General features: G+C 41.8%; 1 protein-coding gene across 1 annotated transcript in view; it reads right to left on the bottom strand.

Moving 5' to 3' along the window:
• Window positions 1-18,562, bottom strand: part of EFL1 (elongation factor like GTPase 1) — a 1,877,823-nt gene that overhangs the window by 1,739,815 nt on the left and 119,446 nt on the right. Inside the window, exon 4 of the mRNA XM_044077803.1 lies at window positions 6,660-6,744. Within this exon, the coding sequence (XP_043933738.1) occupies window positions 6,660-6,744 (85 nt within the window). The remainder of the gene's footprint in view (window positions 1-6,659; window positions 6,745-18,562) is intronic.

The following is an 18,562-nucleotide window of genomic DNA, read 5'->3' on the forward strand; positions in this document are numbered from 1 at the left end:
CACATTAGACTGACTGAAAGTGAGGGATCAATGGGCAGACATGCTGAATTTGCAACAGATGAATCTTGACAGCAGAGAAAAACAGGCCACAGGATAGTAACTCTCACAAATTACTAACAGAGAACACTAGCCCTGACTTGTGTCCCTGTTCTTTTCTTGGCACCAACTAAAAAAGAAAAAAAACTTTTCCCTTTGCTAATAAACAGTTTTCTAGTAGCAGGATTTATTGCCTTCTTTATATCTGCTGCACATCCTCATGAAAAAGGCGCCAGAAAGGTATAAAAATTCTAAGATCTACGCAGTCATAGTTGTTACAGTCGAGATCTATCAAACATCTCAGCCTGAGAGGAGTTTGTGGTAATTGCCCCTGGCCATTTCCAAAGAAGAAATTACCACTGTTGCCTGGGCCAGGAGGGAGTCACTATAACAGTCTTTGGAAAGTTCTTTTGTATCCTCAAAAAGACCCTGAATATAGTTGGAAAGGGTGGAAAAGCACACAGAAAATGTCCTGTCCAAGGAAAGGAAAAGGTATCTCTCTTCCAGGTCTTCAAGGATAGGGACCTGGAGCAGAAATTCTCCAAGAATTAGTTAAGAGTTGAGACAAAAGATCTTTTTAAGATGATCCCCACAGATGGATCAAATCTTGGAAGACAATTTAATACAATTTTCATTCAGGAGGGTCTGTCCTAGTCCTGCTTAGCTTGGATGCCACACCATTTGGCTACAACATTATAAAAGATGCCTCCTAGAGTGAGTTTGTGCTGAAAAGCTATACCTCAAGCTGACATGGCTAGTATACACAGAGAGTAAGAACTGATTCCTCCTCGCTTATGTACCACATCACCATGATGTTGTCTGTAAACACCTGTAAGGCTCACAGGGACCAAAAATGAGAGAAATACATGTTCTCAACTCTTGCTCTCTCTCTTGAACTTCCACAACCTCTATTATGTGTGTGTGTTTTGGTCTATCTTGTCTGTATCAGAGATCTTACACTTTTATTCCCATAGACACTCCTCCCAAACAAAGTCTGAGGCATCTAGTGACAGAGTATGTTGAAGCTAGACAAGAGAATGGGAGACCTGGATTTCGACAAAAAATATGTCTCTTGTATTAAAAAAAAAAAAATCCCTATTCACAAACCACAAAACCGGAAACTGAACTGCTCAGGGATGTAGATTCTGGTATACAAATTAAAGGTACTACTCGATTTTTGCCATGGAAAGTCTTGCAACAGATATCATGAGAATCATTGAGGCCAGAATTGTTAGGAATTCCCTTACTGAGACAGTAGTCTATTTAGAAATAGATCAGGAATAACCCCAAACATAGATCTACTTTTTCCAGCAGAAGAAAAGCTCTTTGAACTGAGATGCTTTAGAGACAACACTGGAAATTATCATGTGAGAATTAATTAAAAAGATCTGTAAATAGGTGATCCCTTAACCAGTGAGAGATTCCTGACACTTTGTAAAAACACTCAGCAAAGAAAGGTTGTCTAAATATGGAAATAAGTGAGCAGTATGCATTAGGCTATCACAGGAGCTACACACTATTTATGTACCTTTAAATTAGGAGATAGACCAAAGGGTAATGCAGAGTAAATGATACTGTGATGCAGACTCAGAAAACATCTAGAAAGTCTGACATGAGGATCAAAGAATGTGATGAAATGATCTTTTGAAAGGCCACAGTGATAAAAAAACATATAGAACTTGGTATAAAAAATAAAACTGATTAAAAAAGTTTTCTTTAAAAAAGGAATAAAGAGTTTCTAACAACCCCCTGCCAGAGTACAAATTCCATCACAGGAGGAAAAAAGAGTAAGTCTGGCAAGCGAGGGAGAATTCCTCAAAAAGGAGGGAGAGACTCCCACTTCCAAAGAAGCCTTGAAGAATTTAAGACTTGCTGGAAGAAGGGGGGGGGGGTCTTGTAAATTTTCATACAGACTTATTTAAAATTGTCTTTAATTGTTGGGGATTCCTCTATTTTTTTTTTGGAAACTCCCTGCCCTTTTTAAATATCTGCTTACCAGCTGCTTGCTGGGACCGTTGATTTTGTCTTAAAAGAAGTAGCACGGGGAGCATTAGATCCTTAGGCCAACCTGGATGGCTGAAAAACTATGAGAAGCCATGAATCAGCATACCTCTCTCATCCACTTCATACAGAGATCTGAAGCAGGTAGTCCAAAACTTAACTTTCTATCCAAGGGAGAAATCAAAACTTCATTTCTAGCATCTTTTGGAAGGTTTTGAGAACACAACCAATCAAACCTTCTCAAAACAGTTTCAGTTTCAACAGCCCTGAAAGTAGAATTAGCAAAACCATAAGTAGGTTTCAAGAGTGGGTAACCACTTGACACACATAAGCAATCAAGGCTGGCTGTCAAACAAAATACAGACTGTGACAAACCTCCCCCAGAGTATAAAGAACAGAAGGAATAGGAGAAGGTTCTGGAATTCCAGTCACGATAAATCATAATACATCCTGGGGTTCTAAGAAACATCACTATTTTCCCATTGAAATATCAGTTTCATTATCGAAATAGTTGCAGAGAAAAGGGACCCTTGAAAGGGGCTTGCTAAAGCCACATTCTCCTCAGGATCAGAGTCAGAAATCTGTGGAGACGAAACACAATCTGCACGTAGCAATCATTTTGAGTTTCATTTTTTTTTAAATTTCTTCAGAAAATGAGGAATCCCCTTTTTCTTTTACCAGAAATAGTTACACAGGAAGGTTGAAGGGCCTGCACTAAACCTTGAAATAAGCCTGATAAATTATTCCTGTCCAGGAGAAGTGAGTCAGTATAAAACATATGTTTAAATTTTGTTTAAATTTTTGTTTCTTTTTGTCAGGAATGTGTGAAAAAAACAGAAACATTATTATCAGGAAAAACTTCCCTAGGGATGGCAACAACGTTCGGGCCAGACAGAGTAGCATGCTGTGCCCCTTCTCCCAGGAATAACAAGCGTCTCTCCCTTGCCCACCAAGAGTACTCCAACAGCTGCAAAGAATGTGTCGTATCCCCCTAAACCATGGTAGCTGCATGTACTACACCAGCAGGACCCAAGTAAAAGAGGAGTGGTCCTTGGAATAAGCTTTGCTCACAGCAGAGTTTCTGTAGTTAAAAGGAGGAGGAATAACCAAGGAAAAAGTAGGTTATTCCATGGTAAAGCTAAAAAAATGTCTAGTTTCCCAGGAAGTTTAGCAAACGTAATTGTTAAAATACCCAAGTTGTAAAAAAAGTAAAAGTAACTTTTCCCTACTAAAACAGTAACAAACACTTTAAACACTTCTTAGCCCCCCAAAAGTAAAATAAACCAAATTGCAGTGAAGAAAAATTAATTTAAAGTAAGTTTTAACAACATTTTACCACAAAAGTAAAAGGTGACGCTCGCATTTAAAACAAATTAAAAATTACACGACAGTCACTAGAAATAAATTCTCCTACCTTTGAAATCAATATTTTTATAGAAAACCTGCAAATTCTATAATAAGAGTACAGTGGAAGGTTATTTCGCCAAAGGGAATTTATCTGCTCAGCAACAGAACAGAGTTAGCTGACTACTGATCCCTGAAAGCCCACAGAAGAGCACCATCTTTGGCAGCAGGAAAGCTCTGAGGGGCTTAGCACCCATACCTGACTTTTAGTGAGCTCAGAGCACATTGATCAATGGTTTGGGGGTGTGGACAATGCTCTGAAGCTTTGTAAGCTGGCCAACTGTTAGCAGAATAAAACTCATAATTTAGGCTATTGTAACAGTGATCCATATAAAGAACATCTGATGCAGGAGTGTGCACCCAATAAGGGTGACATGCAGTGGGAGCAACCTGCACAGGATTCAGTACTGGCACTCATTCCACATCCATGACTCACAATCCCACCATACATCAAGCAACTCCCTGAAGCTTAAGCCTTGAACTAACATGCTGTGGTGCAGGACAACCCAGCTGTTGAAGCTGAAAACTACAGCACGCTCAAACTATCACTTACTGACAATGAACTTAGCATCAGGAGGTCTTGCAAGGCAACTACAGTAAGAGACATGCCTCCAGGTTGCTTGGGGTCTGGACTACTTTCAAGCTTTGGTCCTTGTGACAGTGGTCTACTGAAGACCTGAGACTGAAACAGTAACCTATCAATCTTCATGCAACCTCTGTATTTTTCATGATGGCAAGGCAGGTTAAAAGCTTCTCCCTTTAGTGTCTCCAAGTGGGAGTGTTAAACTAATGGCACTTAAGGCAGTGCTCACACTGTACTCATTCCCCAGAGGAAAAAAAGGCAATGACAGTTTCGACCTTAGCTAGTAACTGGATAGCCAGAAATACACTCAGTGAATATGTATCTAGGCATGAAAGCATTCACTAAGAATTATGAGGCCACATACCTGAACTATGCAAGCTAAAGAAAAGAACTGTGGGAATTCATGAGCTAGGCATGCTTTTCTACATGGCAGGGTTGAAGGTTCACATAATGGTTAAGGTGTTTACCTCACGGACAAGCAAGTACAGGGTTTGATTCTCATCAATGGAAATTAACTAGGCTGAAAATGGTCCTCAAGGGCAGCTAGCCTAGTACTTACCTATGAACATGCACTAGAATAAGCATGCATACTGTGGTGTAACACACACAATTCAAAATTCATAACTCGCCATAAACCAAGAAAAAAAATCAAGGCTTGACCACACCAACAGTCTGGGGGAAAAAGTGCACTTTAATAAGAATATAGGATAAACACAATATGGTGAGCACTTTAATCTGAAATTTAACAGACTTCGTCAGAGTCTGATGTTGGTGTGGGCAAGCCTTGATTTTTAACACACAACATCCTCTAAGCAAAATGCTAAATTACCACTGCTAGAGGCAGAGAATTAACCCAGTCACAGCACTCACCAAGGTAGATCCTGAAATTAAAATTGATTTGGTTTTGCTCACCTATATAGTTTTGCAAAGAGTCTGTACGTATATACATTTTTGACCTGAAAAACCAGGGGAGTAGCTACTCAATGAGTCAGACATGACTTCAGTTCCCTGGATATTGCTAGGTAAACTTTGTATGTAGCAAGTCCAAGCAATTTGCAATTTCTGTACTTTTATCCACATTAGTATGAAATGATACTGACTGGATAACCCATGTAGTTTAGATGAGGAAGGCATAGCATATTAGTCTCTGGCTGACACAGTTTGCAAAACAGAGAGGGATAACTCCCTCTCAGTTTTATGGTCTGAAGTTCAAGTCTTGCTTCTGGATACTATATGGGTGAACTCTGTAGAGTTTCCTAGTGGTGGCTTAGTTTTTCTCTAATAAGAGTACCTCTCATTTCCCCAAAAATACTACTCACTGTGACAGACTGCTCTAAAACACTGACCCAAAGTTTCTACTGCAGAACGTTTCTCCCTGGGTGTCCCATGTAAAGCAGCACTTGGCCCAGGAGGATTAACACTTAACAGAATTAAATCTAAACCATCTATATAGTCACAGAGCAAGGCTAATTCTGTGTTGGTGTTTATTTCCTCTCACCTGAATGCATCCAGTGGAAGTAACAGAAGCATGCTTAGACTACAGGTAGATGCAGCAGGCTGTCACCTGCTTATTTCATGACAAATGAAATATAACAACAATGAATTTGCTAGCCATTGCCTGGTATGGTTGGTTAGCATTACTGCAGGAATATAAACAACTGTTCACAAGACAACTGCACAAAATGCAGTTTTGTACTGGCTTTCTTACAGGAGCATAACTTAAAATATATACCTCCGTGTCAAAAATATGTTTTAGCCACATTTCTGGTGTGGTACTTGTAATCAGGCCTGCAAAGGGTCAGCTTTAATTCTGAGGATCTTAGCACCTATGCATTATATCCCATCTGTCTTATTCTGGCACATTATGGATACAGTATTTCTTTACAGTGAATGGAAAGATGAGAAGATAAAGTTGTGGGGTGGGGGAGGGGGGCTGGCAGAGAGAATTTAGTGATTTAATGTATTACATTTCTTTTTCCTGCAAAATTATATGGAAAAATAGACCCCACCCAGACAGACTGCACATTCAGATATAGCGTTGGAGCAGCATTCGTATTTGCATTGCAAAAGTCAATCACAGCCTCAACAAAATTTTGTAATGATGTCATTAATACAGTACAACAAAGATATTCACATCATGGCATAAAAATGCATGAACAAAAGGGTTATAATGAAATGTTCTTTATGGCAGTCATGCTATAGTACATCACTGACACAGGATGGCACCAAACTAGGAACTTAACTGAGTAAAAAGGCAGAACCAGACAGTGCAAACTATAGTGAGATAATTTAAAACTAATTAGAAGCAATAATTTTAAACATAAAGACTGAAAAAAATGGCTGGCCATACACTATAAATGGTTGCAAATAACCACATATATTAGGGCTGTTAGCCAATAGGCATTTTCTTATTTTCCTGTTATAAGAGAGATTATTGCATACTCTGAAACAGTTCTGTATGAATACTTGTATACAACCCTTTACCCAATGCACATATAAATGCACATATTAGAGGCTGGCAAGTTTAATAGCACAGACACTATGCCTTGTGCACACACACCTTTTCATGACTGTTTCTTCAAGACATTTATGATTTATGTTAATTAATTAATCAAAAGAACATTTCCTCCCTTACCTGTACTGAAGTGCAGGGAGATGGCACTAGACTTCATTGTAATTCCTCGAATCTGTTCATCCTCCCTGCTGTCCAGGTACCTCAGCTAATAAAACACACACATTGAAAAGATTATATAATTAAACCAAGAAATACAATGGTAAGCTATTTGACAGTTCTTACATCAAAACAAGAATGTGATTCCACAGCAACCAACTCTTAACTTCAAATATTATTAAACATAACTAAACAGGAAGTTATGTGAGAACTGGAAATTTTAACCAACAATATGACAATGCTCTCCAATCTGTGATAAAACTGTTGGCAAGCTACTGGACTGAGGTACCTATGCAAACAAAGAATAATTTTATAGATTAACAAGAAGAGCTTACAGGATGAATATAACTTTTACTTTACAAATAGCTTAGCTAGCTAGGAGACTGGTGAAAACACTGGAATCTATGCCTATGAAAAGGTTTGTATTTGGCTGGAGTTGATTAAAGGATTAAAAGTCATTCCAGAAAGAGATTGTTAGGAAATGAAGACATAATAAAATAAATTATATACTAGCAAAAATGTTTATAGAGCAATTAAAACAGCAGTAGCCAACCTCAGAAACCAAAATGAAAAGCAAAATCTCCTAAAAAAGGAGACTTTCTTGGACAAAATGATATAATAAATAATATCCTGTTGAAGAGCTGTTAATCATATATTTTTTTAGCACTTAAAACATTTACTGCAATGGTTCATAGCTACAGGAACAGTCCCACACCCTTCCAAAACCTGAAGTCCTAAACTATGGACAGGAGTAGTAACCAACTAAACTAATGACAGTCCTACTACAAAACAGCATGTCCAAACCTTCCATGTGGAAGAGACAATGATAACTATACCATAACTGCCACTTTTTAGCAAGTTACAATACCATCCCTACATCCGAATGGACAGTTACTGACAAATGCTCATATTTTTCTAAAGTGACAAGAGAGGCACAGCTAGGGTGGGGTGAAAGGGGAGGCTATCCCAGGACAAAGTGTTAGGGGCACATTCTGACGTGGTAGTGCAAACAATACTGTACTGGCTGTCAAAGCTGAAGCACTTTGCATGTGGTATTCTATTTTGTTTGTCTTATTTAATTTATTTATTTAAATTTTTTTGCTACTCAACTTACAGTTGAGCTACACCAGATCAGGGAAAGTACAGTTTTGTACCTACCATAAATGTAGATGTCCGAACAGGATAGCATCTGCAAGTCCTAACAAATGGGTTGTCCTGTCGTCAGGCAGCCCTTCGGTCGGCCGGATTCCAAAGTCTGGGTCTGGCCTCGGCTGGTGTCGCACTTCACCCGACGTCATCTCTGCTGGTCTTCGGGTATAAAAGCATCAGCCGACGCCATTTTCCCCAGTGTTTCTTGCCCCAGATGCCAGTTGCCCTTTTGGAAGGCTAAATTTTGGGTAAATGCCAATGTTTCCAAAAAAAATAGTAGGCAAACACAAAAAATAAGCATGTATGTACATATATACAAACAAATACACCATAAGAGATCCCCCCCCAGCTAGCTATTAGGAGGGTAAATACCCTAGGAGTACCACAGAGGGGAAGGAGGGTGGGTAATCCTGACTGCAGATGCTATCCTGTTCGGACATCTACATTTATGGTAGGTACAAAACTGTACTATGTCCTTCAAGGATGCATCTGCAGTCCTAACAAATGGGTAGAATACCATAGCCAAACTAGGGGAGGAGGAAGAAGAATTATGGTGTAGTTAGGATCCTTGCAAAACAGCAGTGGCAAACCCTGCTCGGGATCTAGAGTATAGAGGTAAGTTATAATGCTTGGCAAATGTATGCACGGAGGTCCAAGTAGCCGCCTCAATAATGTCCTTGGTAGCCACTCCTCGTAAGAAAGCTGTGGTAGTGGCTGTAGCCCTTGTAGAATGAGGCCTTATGTTCTGTGGAATTTGCTTTCCATGGTAGGAGTAACAGAATCTTATGCAATTTCCTATCCACTTGGAGATTGTCTGTTTGGAAATTGCTTTTCCTTCCCTTCCTGTTGCATAAGCTACTAGAAGCTGGTCAGTTTTTCTATTGCCCTTGGTTCTGTCCAGGTAGTAGCGCAACTGTCTATGTACATCCAAGGTATGCAGCAGTCTGTCCCCCCTGTTTTGTGGATTGGGAAAGAAGGTAGGTAGGTGGATTGCCTGGTTTAGAGACACTCTGGATACCACCTTAGGCATAAATGTAGGATTAGTTCTCATGGACACTCTATCTTGATGGAAGATTAGGAAGGGTTGTACTGCCATTAAGGCCTGTAGTTCAAACCCTTCTTGCTGAAGTAATTGCCAGTAGGAAAGCAGTTTTCCAGGATAGGTGTTGAAGATCTGCTGTTGCTGCTGGTTCGAATGGAGGGAGTGTCAATTTTTCTAGCACAAAGTTCAAGTCCCATGCTGGTAATGGTGGTTTCCTAGGAGGTTTTACATTCTTGATTCCTCTGAGGAACTGCCTGAGTAGAGGATGTGAGAAGACAGGGGGATCGAAGCTGTATTCTGCAGAAATAGCTGATGCATGTATCTTGATGGAGGAATAGGACAGGCCTGTAAGCTCTGCCAAATACTCCAGGATGTTGGCAATATCTATCTTTGACACATCTTTTCCTCTTTCAGTACTCCAAATGACAAACCTTTTACATTTCCTGCATAGTTCCTTCTTGTTGAAGGTCTGCGGGCCTCAAGGATAATGTCTTTAACCCTTTGGGATAAATCTGGGTTAGTTGCTCTTATGTAATATTCCAGGCAGTCAGTTGCAGAGTTTTCAGGTTTGGATGCATGATGTTGTAGTCGCTCTGAGTTAACATCAAAGGAATCAGGGGTAGTGTCCACTTTCCCCCCCCCCAAGACATGCTCCTCAGCAATGGATACCAGTGTTGTCTTGGCCAGTTTGGAGCTATCAGAATTATCCTTGGATGTTCCTCTTTGATTTTCAGTAGCACTTTGTGCATCAAAGGAAGAGGTGGAAATGCATATGCTGTCAGGCCTTTCCAACTGAAGGATAGAGAGTCCACCTTCCAAGCAAGTGGGTGGTATGTCTTTGTGCAGAATTTCTTGAGCTGGTGATTGAGTGGGGATGCGAATAGGTCTATTTGTGGCATTCCCCATTTCTTTGTGATGGCCTTGAAGATGTCCGGGTGTAGCATCCATTTGTGAACATCCGAGGTAGTTCTGCTTAACATGTCTGCTAGAATGTTTTCTTTTCCTGGTACAAATATTGCCTGTAACTGAATGTTGTAGCTCAGAGCCATATTCCATAGGTCCAGAGCCATTCGGCATAGGGGGTATGAATGAGTGCCTCCCTGTTTGTTGATGTACCACATGACTGTGGTGTTGTCTGTCCTTATCATTAATTGGCCTTCTTTGAGAAATGGTCTGAAATTCTGGATTGCTAGTTTTACTGCCAGTATTTCTTTTTGATTTATGTGCAGGTGCAGCTGATCTGGAGCCCATAATCCTTGAATGCATTTGTCCAGCATGTGGGCCCCCCAACCTAGATCTGAGGCGTCCGTTGTGATGGTTTGGCTTGCTTGAATGTTGTGGAAGGGCAAACCTGGGTTTGACTGGCATGCTTGAGCCCACCATAGGAACTCTTGTTTCAGGCATGGGATTAGTGGTATTTCGGTTTCTAAGCTGTACCTGTGTTGAGACCATAAATTCTTTAGGTACCACTGTAGCTTTCTCATATGCAGTCTGGCATGGGGGAGCAGGATTATGCATGATGCCATGAAGCCCAAGGCCTGCAGTACTTTCCTTGCTGTTAGTTTGTTCTGCTTTGTTAATGCCAAGAAGTAAAGAGGGAGTTGTTCTTGTTTTTCTGCAGTTAGGAATGCCATCTGTTTTACTGTGTCCAATTCTGCACCCAAGAATGTTCTTGTTTGGGATGGTATCAGTCTTGACTTTTTTAAATTGACTGTGTATCCCAGGGCTTGTAGTAAGCAAATGACTCTTTGTAAGTCTTGTGTCAGCTTGCTTTTGTTGTCCGCTTGTATCAGGCAGTCGTCCAGGTATGGATAAATTTGGATTCCCTGTAGCCTGCAATGAGCGATTACTGATGCCAGGCATTTCGTGAATACTCTGGGCGCAGTAGATAAGCCAAAGGGCAATATGAGAATTGATAATGCTCTGATCCTGCAAGAAATCTGAGGTATCTTCTGCAATTTGGTCGTATGGGGACGTGCAGGTATGCCTCCTTGAGATCTAGAGTTACCAGCCAACACTCCTTGCCCAGCATGGGAAGAAGTTGCTGTAGGGTCAGCATTTTGAATTTTGGAACAATGATGAATGTGTTTAAAGCGGACAGGTCGAGAATAGGTCTCCAACTTTTCTCTTTTCTTGGTACTAGGAAGAGTCTGGAGTAAAATCCTTTGCCCTGTTCTGTAGGTGGTACCCTTTCCACAGCTCTCATCTTTGTTAATTGAGCTATCTGTTTTAGAGCTTCTGTTTTTTGATTTGGTGGTAGGTTTGGCATTCCTCTTTTTACTGGTAAGGTGTGGAAATGAAACCTGTAGCCTTGGTCTATAGTTTGCAAAATCCACTTGTCTCTTGTGATATAGTGCCAATTTTTTGAAAATAAGGCTAACTTTCCGCCTAAGCGTGCTGCTATTTGTTTCCTGGTAGGCGGTGTCAGAGCCAAGTCACTGTGATTGTCCTGTTGCAGTGGCAGTGGTTGTGTCTGTGCCTCGTTGGTTATTGCCTTGCCACTGGCGTCCTCTGTAGGCACCTCCTCTGGATTGATTTCTGCCTCTGGAACGTCTATTCCTGCCTCTCTGAGATTTAGAGGAGTCTGGAAAGGACCAATTTTTGGAAGACCAGTTCCTGCTAAACCTTGGGGGCTGAACCTGTAAGAAATCTTTAACTGTTTGTACAGATTTTGCCTTCTCTTCCATTTTCTTCATTACTTGCTGGGCAGGAGAACCAAATAGACTGACCTTATCCATAGGAGCATCTAATAGCTTTGCTTTAACATGATCCGCAAGACCTGTTCTTTCAACCATGCATGCCTTCTTATAACTGTGCCAGTCATGGCTGATCTAAATGAAGCCTCCAGTGCATCATAGCCACATTTTAAAGAATGGTTACTAACCTGCTGAATGTTATTCACCATTTCTAAAACATATTTCTTATCTAAGGAATCATCAGAGGACAGTTTCTTAGTTAACTGATCAAGCATAAACTCTTGGTATTGGATCATATGAAACTGACAGTTCAAAGCTCTAGCTGAGAGAGTAGCAGAGGTGTATACTTTTTTACCCCATCTCTCTAAGGACCTGGATTCCCTTTCAGAAGGGAGAGGGTTTTTCGCTGAGGTCGAAGCTACTGCCTTAGGCCCCTGGGAGATAGTCTCAGGATCTGCAAGGGGAGCCTTGAATAAGTGGTGATGAGTGTCCGGCACCCTGTAAAACCTATCGGGCTTGGCAGGGGCTGGAGGTAAAGTATCAGGAGCAGTGCAAACATCATTAAATGCATCATTCACAACAGGAAGAACTGGAGGTATAGCTAAGGGCCTATGTTGCGGTAAGTTATAATGTCCAGGATCCATTTGTCCTTTGTGAAGATTCTTCAGCATCGGAATCTTCATAAGTAGAAAAAGGAGCCTCTGGATGGTCTGTATTGTCTGAATCATCAGAAGAGTCATCTGAGGACACTGGCTCAGGGGGCTCTGCTCTAGGTCTCTTTTCTGGAGGTTGAGAGGCCCTGTCTGGGTGAGATTGGGATCCCCTTATTAAAGAGATGAGATCCTCTGCCAGAGTAAGCATTTGGGAACTGGAACTGGGCCTTTGAGAGGGGGGCTTAACAGGCACAGACTTAGCAGTTTTGGCTGCTTTAGCCCTGGCAAAGGCCTTTATAGACATGGCTGCAGGAGGCCTAGCAGCACCACATGCTGGGGTAGAGACATCCAAAGGGATGGTGTCCGATGATTCTAGAGAAACCACATTAGTAGGCAAAACTTCAGAGGCCGATTCAACTAGGGTAGCAGGAGCCTCGGTAGTAGTCATGGATTCCGCTGAAGATTGACCCGTTTGCTCGGTTTCGGCCGAAACCGAGACACTCGCGGTTTGCTTAACCGTAGTTTCGGCCGAAACCGCGGACTGCGAGTGTCGGTCTTTTTCTTTGCGTTTCTTAACAATTTGAGAAGTCGGAGGATCCGACGGCATAATGTACGCAAAATCAGAGCCGAAAAAGTGTTCAGCAAACTCCGACCGACGCCTAAGCGTTCGTCGGTTGAAAGAAGCACAGGCTAAACAGGCTGCTACGTCGTGGTCTGGGCCTAAACAAGGTAAGCAGTAAGAGTGGAAATCTTTATGAGGTATTTGTTTCCCACAAGTTAAACAGTTATTCACTTTTTCTGACATCGGCTGAGGCAAGAAAGAGTCCCCAACGGGGTACTTAGCTTTTAGAAGTCTTCGAAGTAGTATTCTGTAGTAGTAATCTCTGGATCTGACCGACCGGCACTTGCGAACAGCTTCTGCTTGGGGCGCCACGCGGCAAGAAAGACTGAGGAAAATGGCGTCGGCTGATGCTTTTATACCCGAAGACCAGCAGAGATGACGTTGGGTGAAGTGCGACACCAGCCGAGGCCAGACCCAGACTTTGGAATCCGGCCGACCGAAGGGCTGCCTGACGACAGGACAACCCATTTGTTAGGACTGCAGATGCATCCTTGAAGGACATCTGTACCGGGCACTAGATAAACTGATACTTGTTACAAAATTAACAGTGTACCCAAGCAACTAGATGATCACTACTTGGAAAGTGGGATTCTTTTTTCTCCTCTCAATGGGCAAAAGAGATAAGAGTACTATAGTAAATGTACTCCAGAGCCTTTACAAGAGACAAAAAGACACAGCCCCAAATGATAGGCTTAGTCTAGAAAAGAAACAGAAAATTTTGAAACGGCACTATTTTATGAACTAAACTTTCTGCAATGAACCAAAAACAGATTATGAATGCATGAGGCAAACTGAAAATAAACGTTAAAGCTGATATTGACATTTTGACTAGGTCTTCAGAAGCAGCCTGAAAGACAAAAATAGCTATGGGGAGAAACACAGGAGACTTTATATAAACCCACAGAGATATATTAATGCACCAAAAGTCTAAGGATTATTAAAAAATGTGCAGTTTTTATTTCATGATGAAACAGAAGGCAGAGGTGCAGCCTATTTCTAACATAATGAAGTTCACCAAAAATAACTTCCTGAATAAAAAAGGAAAAAATATAATAGTATTTTTCCATAACTCCCAAATCTCCCCCAAACATGGCAATGGTTACTTCCAAGACAGTCCAATTGGACTGGCACAGGAATCTAAGTCCATAGCATATAAATGTTCTCCTGTATAGTCTCTTCTTCAGATACCTTCACAGGAAGCTATCCATGTCTTCTCAGACTAGTTCACAGTGATTTTTCTCTATTGCAAACAGCAGCCAGAACTGGTGTTCCAGGCAACCTGTCCCGTGTGCAAGAAGACAACTTATCTTGTTTGATATGGCTACAACCCTCTTTTTCAAACTATTTAATTACATAACTGGTTCTATTAACTGAAATGTACAAACAGTTCTATTTACAACTATAAACCATGTTTTAAAGCATCTGTCCTTTTTACATTAACCTGCACCATTTATACACCATTTGCTGATGAACTATCATACTTTGTTACACTGTATACAAATAGATATACTTCTACACATGCTAGTGTGTTCACTCATTACATTTTACAGGAATTCTCTAAAAATAATAATTTATTCACTGAGTCATCATACACTGTATTGCATGGTATTGACGGAGGATGAACTTATCACACAATGTTAAGTGGGGATAAGGCATTGTTTCTTTTCCTTCTCACCACCACTAAGTGATGTTAAAGTTAGTACATTTAGGAATGAAGAATCGGTATGGTGTTTGAGGGGCAGCCTTGCACCCTGCAAACACACTTTTTATATGTAGCTTATTTATTACTTCTTTTTGTTGGCTGGGATAGTCTGGACTGGGCAAGAGACCCTTTTCAGCAGAAGCCCGAGGAGAAAAGCTCAAACAAATGGAAGGTAAATATATATACAGCATTGTGCAAACATTATGGTACTGAAGTGGCTGAAAAAACACTGGAAACATGAGCCACAAAGCATCATAGAAAATGATGACATTTATATCACATGGCATCACCCATTACCAACAGTTCAAAAGATAAATGTTAGAAAATCGGATATAGTGGTCCAAGAAAAGACAAAAGTAGCATTGATCACTGAAATCTATACACCCAGTGTCTACAGTGTCTTGTGTACAGAGAGACACAAAGTATATCAGGATCTACACGCAGAAATGACAGCAATGTGGAAAAAAAGATACCCAGACAGTTCCAATAGTAGTAGGAGCAACAGGTCTTATAAAAAAGAATCTACAATTGTATTTAGATATATGTTACCGATACATGTAACGCCATACGAATTGCAGGAGGAGTCACTACTGGGCACACTGCGGGTACTATGAAGAGCACTTTTGGCTAACATTAAAGACTGAAACAATACTAATTTTATGAACGTTAGTTGTACTTTGACTTAGGAATGGGGTCCATTCTTGTCATGGTATTAGAAACGCAAAAGACATGCAGAAATTAAAAAACAGTGAACTTGACTCCAAGTAGACTATTCTCTATCTGTTAAACGTAGCACTTGCTCCTACAGTACTTATTACCTTGATACGGCACTCTTGTCATAGATAGTACCCCAAAAAGGCAACCCCCCATTTCTCGGTCACCCACGTCCCCGGAATCTTTTAAAGTTTTTTGTCTATTCCTTCTAGCATGTCGAGGATCAGTTGCTAGTGTCCTCTCCTGCTCAGCTGGTGAACCTGGGAATATTGAGGCAATGTTACAATTGCCTCATGTACACAGACAACCCTCTCCTCCTCCCACAAAACACAAATACATGCGAGAGATGCAACTACACGGCCAAACTGGAGGCTGAGCTCTCTCAACATAGGACTGGCAAGACCAGTCAGGAGGAGAAGGTTACCACACACACTATAGACCCAGTCTCACATATTACCATTACAACCTCAAATCATACACATAAACACACAAAGACATACTGGAGGCTCTGATCAAAATCTACCAAAACAGCAGAGCCCACCAAAGCAGACACCCAAACAACCACCACCTCAGAACACAACACCTGCAACACATAGACCTCACAGTCAGAGTGTCAAACAGTCACAGCCCTTAAGGCCAAACACAATGCCAGACACACTAGTCATTGGTGACTCCATAGTCAGACACACTGACGCCCCGCCACCAGACTGAGTAAGGAGAAGGTCACAGTAAGCTGCCTGTCGGGCGCTAGAATCCGCCACATAACGAAAGCACTCAGGTCTCTCAACAGCAGGTACAAATATGATTCAGTCATTGTCCACGCTGGTGTAAACGACCTGAGACGTACCTCCTTGGACTACATGAAAAGAGACATTGAGGAGCTCTCTGATTATGTAGCCCAGACAGGTATGACCCTGACCTTGAGCAGTATCCTACCTTCACCAAGAATGATGCCACAATACAGAGATAAGATGATCAGCTTTAACAATTGGCTTAAACACTGGTGTCATTCAAAGGGGATCCAGTGTCTGTCTGCCTGGGATGACATGCTGGACAAGCCACGCTGTTTCAAGGGACGGCTTGCACCTGTCACCCTGGGATTCGGATATTGGCAAAGGCTCTTGCCACCCCATAGTGCCTTTTTAGGCAAGGCTCAAATTCTAAACCTACCACCCTAGAACACAAAAAGGAAAAACTAAGGGTAATGCTGCTCAATGCCAGAAGTCTAAATCTCAAAATGCACGCACTCGAGGCCCTTCTCAGTATGGAGAACATCAATGTCTGTGCTGTGACAGAAACCTGGTTCAAAGCTCCTGAGAGCACCCCGACGCTATCAGGTTTTACCTCATATCATGCGTTCCGGCCCCAAAATCCGGACAATACCAAGAAAGGAGGGGGGGTATCCATATTCATCAAGGACACCCACACCTCAAGACTGGTGGCAACACACGATGCATCGGAGACCATCCAGGTGCAATTAACCATAGGCAAGACTGCTCTGCAAATTGTAGCATGTTACAGGCCACCCTCACAAACTCAGGAACCTCACATGGCCTTCCTGAAAACACTAGAGGGGATAAATGTATCACCAAACACCATCATACTAGGTGACTTCAATTACCCTAATATAGACTGGGAACACTACTCAAGCCCAAACACCCTAGCCCAAAAGTTCCTGGAATTCATAAACTCAAATGCCATGGAACAACTAGTCACCATCCCCACAAGAGGAGATAACATACTTGATCTCATCATCACGAACATGGGAGCACAATGTTCAACACCGGAGGTGTACCTCACTGGTGAGATCAGACCACAAACTAATCTCGCTGGAGGTCCTCATCCCACCCCACCTGAAATAAAAAGACCACAGTAAAGAACTTCTCAAAAGCCGACTTCACACTTCTAAAGACTAGTGTGGTCTCCTTTAAGGCCCCGAGCAGGAAAACAGTACTCAAGCCGCTGAATCACTTACAAATGCCTTCTACCAGCACCTGCAGGACTGCATGGATAAGGCAATCCCAAGCAAAACAAAGACTCTTTGTACCAAAGGCAAGCATCCAGTCTGGTGGACCCCAGCCATAAACAAACTCTACAACAAAAGGAGGAAGCTACTACAAGATAGAGCAAAATCCTTAAAAGGTAAGACACCCTTGATCACTATAAGTAAAAAACTAAGAGCTCTCATAAAATCATCCAAAGCAAATTTGAGAGAAAAATAGCTAAAGACTCAAAAGACAATCATAAGGCCTTCTTTAGCTATGTTAGAAACCTGGGAGGAAACTCCCAGATATGCTCAGAGCTAGTTCAAAATGATGTGAAGATTACTGATCCTACAGACATTGCCAACATACTGGCTGACAGGTTCAGTGCAAACTTCTCCCTCCCCCAAAAGGAGAGATATCTATACCAAACGATTGCAGCCCCCAAACATCTCCAGCCCAAGTGAGAACTGCTCTCCAAAGCAAAAACACAGCATCCATGGGACCTGATGGTGTCCCCGGCTGTGTGCTCCATGAACTCAATGAGGAATTAAACCCACAGCTAGGACAGCTGTTTAATCAAAGTCTTACCTCTGGATACCGCACTCCAGGAGTGGCGCACTCCAACTCTGGTACCACTTCACAAAGGCGGTGCCTCCACCGACCCAGGAAAATACCAGCCCAATAGCTTGAGAAGGGTTATCTGCAAAGCCAAGGAGAGGAACATAAAGGACCACAAAAATAAAGACATAGGAATTTGCAGACTTTGGATCCAACCCAGTTTGGCTTTGTCAAAGGCAGATCATGCCTTTTAAACTTGGTTGACTTTTTCAAACAGTCACCAAAGCCATTGATGAGCGAACGGCAGTCCATACTGCCTACCTCCTTCTGCCTAAGTCCTTCGTTACAATACCCCATTCTGGTCTCATGGAAAACTCATCAGCTTAAATGTCAACCCATACATCACAAGATGGGTTGCAAACTGGCTGAGTGACAGAACCCACAGGGTCAGAGCTGCTGGCGCCATGTCAGACTCAAAGCCTGTCACAAGTGGTGTCCCACAGGGCTCAGTCCTGGGCCCACTCTTGTTTGGCATCTACTTTTCCTCAAGTACAAGCAAACACAGGAGGGTTATGGCTGACAAAGTTTGCAGATGACTGCAAACTGGGCCATAGTAGAAAACACATCTGACACAGATATCCTTCAGAAGGGTCTCACAGAAACGGATAACTGGTGCCAGAGCCACGGCCTAAAGTTAAATGCCAAAAAATGCATAGTCATACCCTTCGGGAAAAACAAGGTTACCC

The sequence above is a fragment of the Protopterus annectens genome, chromosome 7.part0 (assembly GCF_019279795.1).
Source record: "Protopterus annectens isolate FY-2018-M chromosome 7.part0, PAN1.0, whole genome shotgun sequence".
Classification (NCBI taxonomy): domain Eukaryota; kingdom Metazoa; phylum Chordata; order Ceratodontiformes; family Protopteridae; genus Protopterus; species Protopterus annectens.